The 16,151-nt window shown below is 36.4% G+C and overlaps 1 protein-coding gene across 10 annotated transcripts in view; it reads right to left on the bottom strand.

Moving 5' to 3' along the window:
• Positions 1 to 3,656: 3,656 nt before the first annotated feature.
• The window catches only part of LOC140529361 (complement receptor type 1-like), a 59,607-nt gene continuing 47,112 nt past the window's right edge, over positions 3,657 to 16,151 (bottom strand). For 9 of the 10 annotated variants that reach the window (XM_072647961.1, XM_072647965.1, XM_072647964.1 and 6 more), the window contains 4 exons: positions 15,115 to 15,162; positions 14,403 to 14,478; positions 5,958 to 6,066; positions 3,657 to 5,053 (listed from right to left, as the gene is read on the bottom strand). In XM_072647961.1, the coding sequence (XP_072504062.1) occupies positions 5,973 to 6,066; positions 14,403 to 14,478; positions 15,115 to 15,162 (218 nt within the window). In that variant the 3' untranslated portion in view covers positions 3,657 to 5,053; positions 5,958 to 5,972. The remainder of the gene's footprint in view (positions 5,054 to 5,957; positions 6,067 to 14,402; positions 14,479 to 15,114; positions 15,163 to 16,151) is intronic. The other variant, XM_072647958.1, reaches the window with a different exon arrangement.

Consider the following 16,151-nt stretch of genomic DNA (forward strand, 5'->3'; position numbering starts at 1 on the left):
AGAAGCATCAGGTGGAGATGAATGGGAAAATGCAGAAAGTAATTTTTGGTTCCCTGGGATGCAATAACACACATACATATACACACATATGTATATATATGCATACATACACACATGCATATATATATATATGTATAATATATACACTCACCCACCCAAACAACCACAGACTCACCAAATCAATTCCCACACACATACTGCATAGCTATTTATACACACACATATCCATACACATAAATATATATAGTCAGTTCTGCTATAAAGTAACATAAGGTTAAAAATTACTACATGTTGCAAAACCATGCAACAAAAACCACAGAACTTATGCAGAAAATGGAGTTAGGTTAATGACACTCAAAATTTTAATCAGTGACCCATAGAAAAAAAATAGGAACCTAATAGAAATGGCAATACAGTTTTATACATGTTAAATGGTTAAGACATATATTTCATTTTTTTTTCAGTTGTGTCTGATTCTTCGTGACCCCACTTGGGGTTTTCTTGGCAGAGATACTGGAGTGGTTTCCCATTTCCTCATCCAGCTCATTTTATAGATGAGGAAACTGAGGCAATCAGTCTAGTGACTTGCTCAGTGTCACACAGCTAGTAAGTGGCTGACGCTGAATTTCAACTCATGAAGATGAGTCTTCTGACTCCAAGAGCAGTGCTCTGTCTACTGTATCATGTACTTGCCCATGAAGAAATATATAAATACTATAATAAATAGCGGCAGTGTCCAATGGCTCACGAGGGGTCATGCAAGGTATGAGTTGATGAAGCTGAGACACTATGTGTGAGAAGGTGGCTTGATCTCAGTGGGCAGCTATATCTGAGGTTATGGTAGAAGGTGGGGGAGGAGTGGACCAGCCTCCCTTTTCACTGCTCGTATAGACCAGAAGACAGTCAATAAATGTATCCTTTTGGCATCAGATGGGTTGATGTTTTGATTTACTGTGAAGTGATGCATTTTTCTGAGTTCTATTGCTGTATCTTGTGGAGGAAACTACATAAAAGAAAACAAAATTTACATTACGTTCAAATCATTCCCTAATATGTTAATCACACCTGAGCAAATTTGTATTTTCAAAGCAAATCTTATAGCAGAATTGATTCTGTGTGTGTTATATCCTTGTATGTGTGTATACATACACGTGCAAACATAAACATACATATATACTTGTGCAAATTCCAAGAAGTAGAATAATCAGGTCTCACCAGAGATTCTGAATGCCACTAATTAATCTCACAGTTTTTTGAGACCTGTTGTCTAATATGATCAGCCAAATATAGATGTTGTCAGATGTGCCAAGAATGTCAGTCCATCACTCTTTTTTGGTAAGAACACATACTAGCTAGAAGGAAATCCAGAACTATGTGGTTCTAGAGAACCACTGTCCTAATGACAACCGTTTTGTCTGAGCATCTAGGGAATCAATTGCATCACTACTTACTTGTCTTGAGAGCCTGGACAAGAGCCTCATTTGTTTGATAGCTCTAGTAACTCCATATGGTAGGAGAATTTCCAAACCACTCTTCTTCAGAGATTTTTTTTAACATCAAATAGGTCTTGATGGGAGTTGGGTAAAGTGTCTCACAGCCAGAATGAACGATGTGGATCTACAGACGTCATGAAGTGAGAGGAAGAAGAGATGAGTATTGGTTATTGGTAACTCTCCACCATAGTGTAGGCCCCTGAAGCAGCTGTCTCAAAGAAATAAAGTCTCAGATTCCCAAGCGATCTGAAAGGTTACTTAATCCAACTTATGTCCCCCTACTGCCTATTCCTCCAAACTCCTTTTATCCAACCTCCATTTGAAAATTTCCTTTGGGGAGAAACCACTATCTCCTGAGGTCAGCCAGTCAGTAAACACTTATGAAATGTCTACTATGTGCCAGGCACTGTGCTAAGAGTGAGGATACAAATAGATAAAAGATAGTTGCTGTCCTCAAGGAGCTTTGGCATAGCTCTAGTTGTTAGGAGGGACAGCTAGGTGGTGCAGTGGATAGAGCAGCAGTGCAGGAGTCAGGAGGACCCAAGTTCAAATCTCACCTCAGACACTTGACACTCACTAGCTGTGTGACCTTGGGCAAGTCACTTAACCCCGATTGCTCATCCTGGGTCATCTCCAGTCATCCTGATGAATATCTGGTCACTGAATTCAGATAGCTCTGGAGGAGAAGTGAGGGTGGTGACCTGCACAGCCCTCCCTTACTCCAAACAAAGTCAAGTGCAAGTCATGTCATTAGTTCTCCAATGGCATGGTCTTCTTCGGCAATGAAGGACAAACACACAATTGTTAGGAATTTTTTTCCTACATTGAACTTAAATCTTCTCTTCTGCAATGTTCCTAGTTCTGCCCTCTAGGGCTAAGCTGGACAAGTTCACATTACTACATTCAAATGTATTCAGATATTTGTCCTTTCCTTCCACTAAAAGTCTCTTCTCCAGGCACAATATTCCCAGCTCCTTCACCTGATCTTCATATGACATGGACCCCTCACCATTTTGGTCACAGTCATAGTCACACTCTAACTTGTCAATGCCTTTCCAAAAATGTAATGGCCAGACATAAATATAATACTCAAAATGTGCTCTAAATAGAACAGAGTTTTAGCGTGACTACTATTACTTTCCATTTCTGGACATTTAAAAAAATCAGTTTTAGCTTGCAGGAGTTTTTTGACTGCTATGCCACATAATAATTCAATAAAGTTTGTGGTCCACTTAAACCCTCCAGATCCTGTCAACCTAGCATGAATAATAGCGAGGCAAGCTATCTTCTCAGGACGTGTATTAGGAAAGCCCTGGAGACTTGATAAACTTGATGGTTACTATCTGCTTGAAGAAAATGAATGAAAATAAGTAAAATACAATGTGTTAAGGATACGTATGCATAGACCAGTGGAAAGTTTGTATCGGAAATATTGGAAGATCAAGTTATAGTCAGAATGAATCAGTGTGTCTATGCTGAGGTTTTCTTCTTCCAAAGCAAAAGTTCCCAAACTTAACTGGGCTACAGTCCCCTTTTCAAAAAAAAAAAAAAAATTACTCAGCACTCCTGGAAACCTACCTTCTTTAACGCCTTTAATAGTTTTTTCTGAAATTTGCATCATTTCAAAAAAATATAAATTTTTTTGAAATGATGCATCTTAAATTTAATTATTTATTGTAAATTTGTGAGGTTTTTCCTGCATTGAAATTCTGATGATGCAGTACTGAGTCATGTAATTGTATAGTATCATATTAGAAACAAGTCATTACACCCCTATTCCTGCTGAGGCATGCTGGACTTCCCAACAACTGCCCACCTGCCAATACTTGCTTGTTAAGACTGTTGGTGGACTTGATCACTGATCGGATATATCTTGCATTTTCTGTGTCTATTTGGAAAATAATGTAATCACTACAATTTTAAGTCTGTTATACAACAGACTAAACACGTGTGGATAGTTTTTCAAAATGTTCTTAATTTCTTTCCTTATGCTTCCACCACTTTTTATTCAATGCCACCCCAATTCTGCCTGAGGCAACTACCACCCCCACATTGTACCAGCACCCTCCAGGGGTATCCCCCACTTTGGGAACCCTTGCAATGAAGGAATGGAGAACATCTGTGTAAATATCTATTTTTCCAGGTTAGCTCAGGCTTGCCAAATTTTCTAGAGAAATTATTTTTATTTGTTAGTTCATAGGTTTAACACTTTTTAAAAATAAGAAACTACAACTTTTGAAATATGAATAAAGGAGCATCAAAAGTTTCAATATTTGCCCTCTCAAATTCCTCCCATTGGCAATCAAGACATCTCCCTTAATAATTTTATTAACGTATTTCATGACATCACTTTCATAAATCACAGGGTCACAGGGAAACCTAAAGCAGATACGGAACTAACTTTAACCTGAGGAAAAAAGCAAAATGCTCGCTTCGTAACTGAAATGAAACTATTTTAAACAGTTTTTTTTTAAAGAAAAACTGCCTCCTAAGTGAGCAAAGTCAAGTATACCTAGAAAACAGTTTTGACCCTCTTTCCTTAAGTAATTAAAACCCGTCTCAAGTTCAGGGTGCAAATAACAAACAGTACTGATAACAAAAGCAGAGAGAGTGGCTGGGTTGAAAGAAGGTAGTCAGAATTTGGCTAGCCCAATTTTTTTTTAAAGGAAACTTCTAATAAGGAAACTTGATATGAAAAATGTGTTGGCTGAATAAATTATGGTATATGAATGTAATGGAGTACTATTGTGCCATAAGAAATGATGAACAAGAAGACTTCAGAGAGGCCTGGAAGGACTTATATGACCTGATGCTGAGTGAAAGGAGCAGAACCACGAGAACTTTATGCACAGCAACAACCACAGTGTGTGAGAGTTTTTTCTGGTAGACTTAGATTTTTGTAATAACACAAGAACTTCTGAAAAAAAAAAAATCCCAATGGTGGACCTCAAGGCAAAATGCCTTCCACACTCAGAGAGAGAAATATGGAAGTCACTCACATAATGTAGCAGATCATGTTTGTGTATGTGTATCTGTTTGTGTATCATGTTCTGATTTGTTATACGGATTCTTTCATTTATCTCAGTCTGACTACATAGCATGACTATAGTGAAAATATACTCAATAGGAAAGTATATGTAGAATCTATACAGAATTGTATGCAGTCGTGGGGAGGGAGGGAGGTAGTGGGGGGTGGGTGGGGAGGGATAAAATCGCAATTGTATGGCAGTGATTGTTAAACATTAAAAAAATAAAAAAAAAAATTAAAAAAAAAATGTGTAAGCTTCAGAAGTCTGCAGGTGTTTGTCGTTGCATCCTGGCAAGATGGCAGGCATGAAGATACTTCTTAAAGTTACTGGGAGGAAAACAGCAATGGAATTCAGTTTCCACCATCATAAGGCAGCCTTGCTTTGTTCCACCTGACAGTTCAAGTTCCGATAAAAGTTGCATCTCTGTAAAATCAGTTCTAAGACTTTGTCCGATGACCTGGGGGTACACTTTCCATAAGCAGGGTGGTTTCTTCCAAGACCGCTCTTCAGTTTCGTAGCATCCAATGGCAACTGAAATAACAGATTTCTCTTTCAGGTGTTAGAAAAAAGTAGCAATTATCCTGTACAAACTTTGAATGCAGACAATTGTGGCATTCTTTTCATGAGTGATTAGTGGCATTTAACATGATGACTATGATGTTTTCATTCTGAGTTCTTGGCCTTTTAAAAAAACTTTCTTTAGAAAGAAAAGTCTAAACTTTTGGCATCACAACCTTCTTCAAGCTTACCCCCTTTTTAAATTAAGATGCTCAATTATCTGCATGTACAAATTATGGATATACCTTTATTTATGGAGGAAATACATATAAAAGTGACATATGAATCACATACTGGTTAGATATTTCAAATGCTGTCAAAGTTCTGGATATAATAAAACTTGTAGTGGTCTTTATACAATAAAAAATTATTCTGTAAAGAAAATAATATATAATAATATAATCTTACAATATATATGTTTTATATATAATAATACAATACTATACATATATATGTAATCCTCACTAATATCTGGTAAGTTGCATTATTTTAAATCAAGGTATTTCCTAATATTTTACCTTCCTTCATCAGTGAAATGAGGATACCCCTTGCATTATCTACCCAAGAACTATGAGGAAAGCATTTTGTAAGCTGTAAAGCACGATCTAAATGTGAATATTACTAACAACAATATATTACAAGCTAACTGACTAACAAAATATTAAACAAAGTGATACTCAGGCATATGAAGCAGGTAGTTATTACAAGCTATAAATTTTGAAAAATAAAAATAAATTACCATTACACTTAGGTTTTTAGGCATGTTTAATTCATATTGTGAGAATATTTTAAGTGGTAACCATTAATATACCTAATTCAGAAGAGCATGTTTATTATCAATACAGGTTGATAAAAATATTCAGAATTGATTAGATACCTGTTAGCCGTCGGGTTAAGTTGCAAAGCTGTAAGCATCACTATTATAAGCTTCTTGTGTCTCTAAATGGATAGTTACTTCTTTACAATTTTCATTAGTATGATAACTGCTAAATAGGAGAAGAAAATAATATAAGAGAAAAAAACTTTATTAAAAAGTTTTAGTTTTGAAAGGAGACTGAAGTGACTAAACTATTTTTAAGATCTGGCTATATTCCTTCTTTAAAAATTTTAAAGTCAACTAAAAACCACACTCAGAAAATTTTAAAAGTTTTTGCCCAGCTCATTTTATTACTTATTTTCTCAGGAGCTTGTATAAAAACTCACTTGGAAAGAACTTGACAGTTAAAAATCATCCTAAAGATACAACACAGGAAGGCCTAAAGAACTCCAAAGTTCTGTTTTTCAAAGCAAAAGATTTTACCATACTATTACCATGATTTTACCCTATCCCAAAAGACCATAAAATGAATGTAAAAGTGCAGGTGACAATTTTGCACAAGTTGCCCCTTCTTCCCTTTCTTCCTTCCCTCTCTCCTTTTTTTTAATTATCTTTAAAAATTAGAGGCTTTAAAATTTATTTGTATCTAACAAGTCTACCTAATTAAAAAAAAATAACTATTTCCTTTAAAAGTTGTAGAACAGATTTCTCTAAATTGAGCTATGTTAGTTCCCTTATAAAATTGGGGATGAGTTTCCATAGAAAAAAGTTGGCTGAAAATAAAACTCAAACTCTCATTTCAAAACCAAAAACACTTTTCTACATTATGGGGTGTGTGTATATACATACATACATACATACATACATACATACATACATACATACATACATACATATATATATGTACCTATTCCCTTAAATATCTAGGTTCAAGAGGTTTATATACTCTACTTCAGTCCTACTCCAATGACTCATTGTAACATGGAGGCGTCCCTAGATTCTCTAAGACTATGCCAGGATTAGAGGAGAGGATTCCAGAAGATGGAGGAATAGGTCAGAAAATTCTAAGCTCTCCAGATTTCCCCTACAAGCAAGACAAAACAGCACCTCAGGCGAATGTAGAGTGGTAAAAATAAACAAGAGTTGGGGCAGAATAGTGGTCCTTCTGGGACACCTGGAGAAGATCTAAGATTTGGTCCTTGTCCAGTATAAACACCTCCAGGCTAGCTCCCTCAGAAGTGGTAGGCTGCGAGCCCTGGGGCTAGTTGGGTTGGGAAGTAGCCTCCATGCCAGCCACAGGAATTTTCACCTCCAAGACAGTGTGAAGAGTGGGGCATCTGAGCCAGGGAAGACTGAGGAAACCTCAGCTGAAAAGGGACACCAGGCTCAGTTGTACTGCAGAGATGCCGCTCTGGGTGAGAAGGAACCAGCAAATGCCTGGTGAGTGCAGAAACACTGTGGCACTTACAGGAGGGTAGAATTCTTGTTTTTGATTTCAGGCTAGAGAGGAGAACAGAAGGAGAACCTGATGCCAGAGGCACCATGCCCCATACCCCAGAACTAGAGGTGATTACAAAAAATAAGATGCTACAAATAAAAAAAATGAGGCAAAGGAGAAAGAATCCAACCACAGAAAGTTACTATGGGAATAAGGAAGACCAGGGTTTGTCTTTAGAGGATACAGAAGCAAAAAAAGCCTCTCCTACCCCAGAGTAACATCTAATGATCACCTGCCCAAAATGAATTCATAGAAAGACCTTAAAAAAGACTTTAAAAATCAAATGAGACTGAGGAAATCTAAAAAAAAATCCAAGAAAAACAAGAAGATTATGAAAAGTAAGTCAGCCAACTAGAAAAGAAGATCCAGAATTTTAAGAAAGAAAATAACTCCTTGAAAATTAGAATTGGGCAAGGGGAAGCCAGCAATGTTATAAGAGACCAAAAAATAATAAAACAAAATATAAAGAATGAAAAAACAGAAGAGAATGTGAAACATCTCTTAAGAAAAACAACTGATCTGGAAACCAGATCAAGGAGAGAAATCATAAAATAATCAGACAGAAAGCTACGATCAAAAATAGGATCTTGATTCAATCATACAAGAAATAATTAAAGAAAATTGTCCAGGATTATTAGAACAACAGGGGAAATAGAAACAGAAAAAATCCACTGCTCGTCACCTGAAAGTGATCCTACAAGGAAAGCCTACGGGAATATTTATGGCTAAATTCTGAAACTCCCAGCTCCAGGAGAAAATATGAGAAACAAGAAAAATAATTCAAATATGATAGAACCACAATTAGAATCACATAAGACCTAGCAGTGGTGACAATACAAGACTGCAGATCTTGGAACGCTATATACTGAGGAGCAAAAGAACTCAGGTTGTGGCCAAAAATATCATACCAACAAAGTCAAGTATAATCCTGAATGAAAAAAAGGGCATTTAATGAATTGCCAGACTTTCAGGATGTTATTGCAAAAATACCTGAACTTAACAGAAAATCTAACTTACAGAATCCAAGAGAAATGTAAGGTAAACATCAAAGACTAATTACAAGGGACTCAAAAAGGACAGATTGTTTACTTTCTATACAAGGAAATGTAAACTGTATGTCTAAGACAGGGAAGTGCAAAAGAGAGTGGAGTAGAGGTAAGTATGATGTGATCCTAAAAAGTAAAACCATCTAGAAAAGGGTTCAAAAAAAGTAATAATCTTATACAAATGAGGAGCGAGAAGAACTGACATGGGAATTACATGGGGGAAGAGGGCTGACAGTCCTGGAACCCTATTCTCACTGGGAATAAGTTAAAGAGGGAACAGTACATATATACATCTAGAAAGGTATAAAAGTCTTTTTAAATTTAGAAGGAAATAAAAGGCTAAAGTGATCGGAAGCAGGGAGAGGATGGCGAGGGAATAGGACAAAGGGTGTCTAAATTAACAGGAATGGGATAAAGAGGGAACAACATATATATCTGGAAGGCTATAAAAGTCTTCTAAATTCATATAGAAACTAGAGGACAAGGGGAAAGAGTAGGGGGAGAGGATAATGGAAGGATCCTTGAGCAGGAGGGCGCAAGTTAGTAGGCAGAAGTAAAGCAGAGGAGTCAGGAGGGATAGGAAATTAGAGATACACACAAACATAAAATAAAGATCAGGAGTAAAATTTATTAGAGGAAAAAAAACCAGGGGCAGTAATCATGATCTCAGACAAAGTTAAACTAAAATAGATTTCATCCAAAGAGAAAAACAGGGAAACTATGCTATGTCAGCCATATTCATTTTTATTATTTTTTCAACTATTTAAAACAACTAGACAGCATAAGGTTGGAATATTGCTGCAGTGTAGAAAATGATGAGTTGGTGGATAGAGAAGAAAAATGGAAAGACTTGCACTTAGCAAGGAAGATGTTATCTACCTTTAGAGAAACATAGGATAAACAAGTATAGTACAGTCTTACATAAATACATATGAATGTAGACATCAATGTATATATATATATGCGTGTACGTATGTATGTACCTATATGTATATATGTGTGTATATGTATGTATATATCTAGATATATATCTATATCTTTATATATACAAGCTTAATTGCAGTCTTCCTGGGGGAAGGGGGAGAAAGGGGGAAAAAAGAACAAAGTAAAGAGTTCACAGCAGAGAATAAAAGACAACCTAAAGGGCAGCAAAGAAAAGATCGATAGCTCTGAACACAAAGTGTAACATTTATTTTATAGGCTTTCTTGAAATGGAAATTTATTGCTTTATTATGGATCCTCTCACGTTCTGCGGTGCATTGTGCAATGCTTTTATTTCTTATTTTGTATTTAAGTTTGTTTCTCTTTTTTTTATTTTGCATGTAAGTTTAAAATAAATTTTAAAATAAAGTGAGGGAGTAGAGGGGAAAAAAGACTATGCCAGCGGAACACCAACTCTAGAGGGTACTGACAAGATGGTATGGCTTTGAGTATGGCCCTGGTGCCATCAACAGAAATATTGACATTTGGAAGTGGTATGGGGATGGGATGAATCAAAGAAGGTAAATGGTAAGGAATCTTGTTTTGGAGATGTTGAGTTTGAGATGTCTCTGGGATATCCAGTTTGTGGTGAGTGTGTGAATGTGTGAGAGTATGTGTGTGAGTGTGTGAGTGTGTGTGTGTGTGTGTGTGTGTGTGTGTGTGTGTGTGATGTTCATAAGCCCAAGGGAGCAAACCAGGTTACCAAGAGTGTAGAGGAGTTTCTTTAGAAACTGGAGAGGGTCAAAGACAGAATCTAAAGGAACATTAACAGTTTGGAGGCATGATAGGGATGATGAGGCTGTATCTGAGAAGACATAGAACTGATGATCACTCAGATGATCACTCAAACAGTGTTGTTTTTGGTTATAAATATATCTTGGATATTATATTATGTTCTAAAGCTAGAACAATAATAGTATAGGAAAGAAAAGAAAAAGTAAAAAGAAACCAAGCTTACCCAACCTCAAAACTTTAAATGGATTTGGATAGCAAATGGGAAAACCATAAAACAGATAAACTAGGTCAGATTAAAAATATGTAAAGACATAACATTAATGACTCTGCAGTATGGCTAATATAGGAAACTTAAATAAAGGTGAAAAAGAGATATTATACATCAATGAATAAGTCCAAAATGAGTTATAACATATTAGTCAAAATATTACAACCAAAGTTGGTTCACAGGGTTCTCTTGGAAAAGCACATAACTGACAAGTTTGTTTTATCCTATTTCCAAAGAGCAGTAAAAAACAACCCATAGATGCCTTGGTGATCATGTATTGCACATTTATTTTAAAAAGATAATGTAGCCAAAGATTTAAAGACTATCTAGAAAATTCACAATTATATCATGATAATGTTCTTCAAATGGAATCCAACACTAAACATGACTAATGCCAAACAACATCACAGAAACATTTTTCACTGTCCTTCCCTGTGTCCAGCTTTTCATTGAGGTCACCAAGTATCAAAGTAAATGCTGATTAAATTTGAAAGGTCTTACATTCTTTGTAGAATTTTCTTCATCTTCAGTGAAATATTTTTGGTAAAAATAAACTATTTAATTTAATGATAATCTTTTTGCAATATGTCATAATATGATGTTTTCCATCAAATTATGTTTCTTTTTGCCTTTCAGTACATGATAAAAACAATTCCATTAGTTCACTTATTTAAAGCCTCATCAATGAAAATCTGTGAGCCAGTCTTCCATCGAATAGAAACTTCTTTTTTTTTTTGTTTTCTGTTTTCATTTCTCAAGACTAATATGATTTGTTTCCTCTCATAATATGTCTTCTTGTTGTTCATTGGACCAGAATCTCATAGTAAGAGTACAAACTGGTAGGGAGATGCTTATAGCCAGTATGAAAACTGATTCTTAGTGTACTGTAAAGCCATCCTGGCAGAAGCATAAGGGGCTGCATTGGACTTTGTTTTTCTTTGTTTCGTGGGTTGCCATGGCCCAAGAATTCAGCCTCCTGGTGATGACATTTTCCAAACTTAACTAGGACAGATTTGAGAAAGCGGTATGTTGAAAAGAAAAAAAAGTAACCATGAGGAGATTTCACTTTTCAAAGTAAAAAAAAAAAGGATTAAAAAATGGCAGTTATCAAAATACATAGTAGATTAAAAACATCAGCTGAACATGGAAAACTAGAAGATAGAGTTGAATTCATGTACAACATTAATACATAAATATGTAAAAGATCTCTGATTTTGTCAGCGTGGATCCTCCTTATACCAGCATAGTCCATCTCTGACTTAAGAGTTGAGCCCTAGGGAGCTGCATGAGACATAAGCTAATGTGATATGTGCAGTTACACAACCGGTGTCAGAGGTGGGTTCTGAACCTAGGTATTTCTGCCTACCAGCCGAGCACTTTATCCACTATGCCTACACAAGATTAGCTTTTGTCTAGGCCTGTGACACTGATGTCTCCCAGGAAGATAACTTCTACTAATTCATGCTAGCAACTGTTAGGGAAATACAGTAATCTGAGAACATTGCCTGGGACAGCAAGTGATTGAATGACTAGTCAAGGGTCACTCAGCTAGTGGATATCAAAAGCAGATTTGAAACACTTTGCTGCTGCATAAAGTAATATACAATTAAACTTAAAATTCATAATCAATACATAGTCAATACTGTTAGAAAACTGTATGATACAGGAAAATTATAATTGTATTTCATATCACATACACTAAGATGGCAATCTCCAGTGGCTTCCTCTGATACCTAAGATCCACTTCAGGTTACTCTGCCATTTGAGCACTTCATAACCTGGAGCCATTACCCTCTCCATGGCGTGAGTCCAGGTACACTGGCCTCTACTGCAGTTGCTGCTGGGTATGCCAGGAATGCTGTTCCTCTTCTACTCTGCCTCTGAGAATCTACTGCTTCTTTGTGCTTAAAGGTTCTGTCTCCCAGCTGATCACATTGGGCACGGTGCCTAGCATATAGTAAGGGATTTAAAAAGCTTGTTGATTGACCTGCTTTTTATGTGTCTTGTATATATTTACATGCATGACAAATATATTAGAAAAAGCTCAACAGATTGTTATGTTACAGAGATGGGTACTAGATTGTCACAAAAATGACAAAAACTTTGCAGGGATATGAACAGTCTATGAAGAATAACAGAAAGCTGGATGCAATATACATGTGCTAGCTATAACTAAGGGGAAAATAGAGATGTCACTAACATTTGTTGACATAGGTGATTTTTACTGTAATGTTAATTATATACAAAATGAAAGATATCATTTTATACCTTCTTAGAAATTATAGAAAAAGGGATATAAAGAAACAGCCACTTAAAGAACAGTGAGCTTCAGTTTTTGCAAAACTGAAGCTAATCAGTCAATAAGCTAGGCACAGGGGATACAAATTCAAAAACTGAAATTCCCAATATTCAGAGGGATTCTATCACAGTAAAAAACATGACACAAATGCATAGTCAAAATGGATACAAAATAGATATAAAGCAGCTTTGGGAGGGAGGGCACCAGCAGCTGGAAGACAGGATCACAAAAGGTTTCATGTACAAGGTGGTCCTTGAACTAAGTTTTGAAGGAAGAGGCTCCACTCCTCTCACCTCTGACCCCTGCTCTCTAATTGCACAGTGATGACACTAGTTTAAACCTTTCTCACCTGTATCCTGGACCATTGCAATAACTTTCTAACTCCTCTCCTCCATTCTCGCCCCCAAGTCCAGGTGTGATATGTCACTCTTCTACTTCCAAGATCAAACACTCTTCTCTTTGGTATCTACAGTTCCTGGCAGTCTGGCTCCAGCCAACTTTTCTAGCCTGATCACATAGCTCTCCTCTTCACATTCCTCTTTCAGTTCATCTGAACTGGCCTTTTAGCTGTTCCTCACATAAAACATCACACTTCTGGTGCCATGATTTTGCACAGGCAAACTGAAGGTGGACCTTTCACCGGAGCTATGAACCTGGGTGATCTGGTGCATTCAGCAGTAATCCCAAAGTCCAGAAGAGATGGAATTTTTTCCTTGATAGTACTTTATTTTTTTTCCAACTACATGCAAATATAGTTTTCAACATTCATTTTTTGTAAAATTTTGAGTTCCAAATTTTTTTCCTTCCTTCCCCTCCTCCCTTCCCAGGAGAGCAAACAAACTGATACAGCTTGCACATATACAATCATGTTAAACATATTTCCACATTAGTCGTGTTGTGAAAGAAGAATTAGAACAAAAAGGAAAAACCACGAGGGAAAGAAAGTGAAAATTGTATGTTTCAATCTGCACTCAGACTCCACAATTCTTTCTCTGGATGTGGTTAGCGTTTTCCATCACAAGTGTTTTGGAATTGCCTTGGAACATTGTACTGCTGAGAAGAGCTAAGTCTATCATAGATAATCCTTGCACAATGTGGCTGTTACTGTGCACAATGTTCTCCTGGTTCTGCTGACTTCACTCAGCGTTAGTTCATATAAGTCTTCCCAGGTTTTTCTGAAGTCGGCCTGCTCATCATTTCTTATAGCACAACAGTATTCCATTACATTCATACGATACAACTTATTCAACTATTCCCCAATTGACAGGCATCCTCTCAATTTCCAATTCTTTGCCACCACAAAAAGAGCTGCTGTAAATATTTTTGTGCATGTGGGTCCTTTTCCCTTTCTCATGGTCTCTTTGGGATACAGACAAGGGGTGGGATTTTGAGGGAAAAAATAATGAGTTCTGTTTTGGCCAAAGCAAGCTGGAGATGGCTATGAGCAACACACATTTTGAAATAACCTAAATGATTCTATCACCCAATATCCTTATCTACATGATAAATGCTTTTTCCCTAGAAAATCTCCCACTTAAGAACCTTATATGTTTTCCTTTGTACCTTAGTCACCAATAAGCTAAGTATTTATTGTAAACATTTCTCTTACTGATTGTAGCTTCTGATAAATAACATATGCAGTATTATATATTTTGTAACGCAATATAATTGAACTCACCCTTCTTTGTATTTTGATATCATTGTCCACGTGAAACCAACAAATAGAATCAGAAGTAGTGTACCCAAAATAATGCCTAGGCAGGAAAATAGGAGCGTTAAACACCAGGAAAAGTGTGGCCAACTGGCTTCTTAACTTTTATCTTACGATTTAGCAGCAAATACACACCCTACACAGGGTTCAAGATTAAACCTTGAATGCAAAAAAATCTATGTATCAAACATGTTTGATCAAATGGCTCAAGTTAAAGGATATCAACTTGTGGAGGGGACACCTAAGTACAAATAACTTCATCATCTCCTGTCTTGTCTCAACAGCTACATTCTAGTCAAATAATTAGAGCTACACTGGGAATGAGGATCAGTCTTTCTTTTCCTCCCCTCATAATACATAAATGAATGCATTTTATACTAACAAGTCTTCTAATTCTCCTAGCTACGGGCTGCTTCAAATGGACTATTTAATATCAGTTAGACAGAATCATCTGTACAGAACTACACTAGCATAAAACAAATTTTTTCAACATCAAAATCCAGGGCTTTCTTTGGAGTTTTTCTTCAGGTTTATAAGTAACTCTAAAGTGTATTACTTTTATATAATGGTTCAAAATGATAAACTGATATTTAGGTAGAAAAAAGGGGACTGGATTGATTCCAGATATTGGCTTAAAATAGCTACTATTACTTTTCTAAAGTTAACTGTTAAAACTTACCACTGAGAACAAGATGACCACCGGGGCCTACAAGGGAAGAAAAATTCACTGAAAAAAAAAATGAAAATATCAGTTGAAGAGTTTAACACAACTTCAGAATAGATTCTTACAATGTTACCATTAAACTAATGCGTGAACTTCTGGAAAGATTTGACAAAACAAAAATTTGACAAAATTTTGACACATGTATTTGGTCATATGATTTTTAAACATTAAAAATACCATGACAAGAAAACTGATAGGGTGATAGGTAAAATGTGTCCAACCTGATATTTGGGGAATACCATTTTTGCCTACATATCATGCAGTCAAAATCTTGAATATAAGATTTAGAGCTGGAAGGGACCTGAGAGATGAGGAGACTGAGGCACAGAAAGTTAAGGTTACTTGCCAACGATCACTCAGTAAGTGACAAAGAGAGGACTTGAACCAGTATCCTCTGAAATTGTATCACATCAGTTCCTAATTAAATGGATTTGTGTAATTATCTGGACAATAGCACTTTTTAAAAGAAGAAATAAAATGTGGGAAAAAGACTCAGTATCAATACAGATTCTGAAATAAAAATTACTGGTTTTGTACCGCAAAATCTTCTTGGGACAGAAAATGATTTTGCACCTTAGCACTCCTTTATGTCAATTGAGAGATGCTTCTTAACAGTTAGATAACAAGTACTTATTAGCCATTTACTCTGTGCTAAGGACTGGGTTACAAAGAAAGGCAAAAGACATCCCTTGGCCTCAAGGAGCTCACAGGCTACTGAGGGAGTTAATGTGAGGGCAACCAAGTTCATCCAAGATCCATAAAGATTAGAGGGAGAGTCAGTTCAGAGGAGAAGGCACTAGCAGCTGGGGAGAAGAAAATTTGAGCTGAGTCTTGAGGGTAATCAGAGAAGCTAAGAGGTACTGGTGGGGAGAGAGACCATCTTCCAAATAAAAGGCAGTAGTGCAAAGGCCCAGAGATAGGAAATGAAGGCTTATGGATGAGTAGTAATAAGTAGGCCAGTAGTGATGAAGACTCACTGGCTGATTTCAGCT

The sequence above is a fragment of the Notamacropus eugenii genome, chromosome 2 (genome assembly GCF_028372415.1).
Source record: "Notamacropus eugenii isolate mMacEug1 chromosome 2, mMacEug1.pri_v2, whole genome shotgun sequence".
NCBI classification, from domain to species: Eukaryota; Metazoa; Chordata; class Mammalia; order Diprotodontia; family Macropodidae; genus Notamacropus; species Notamacropus eugenii.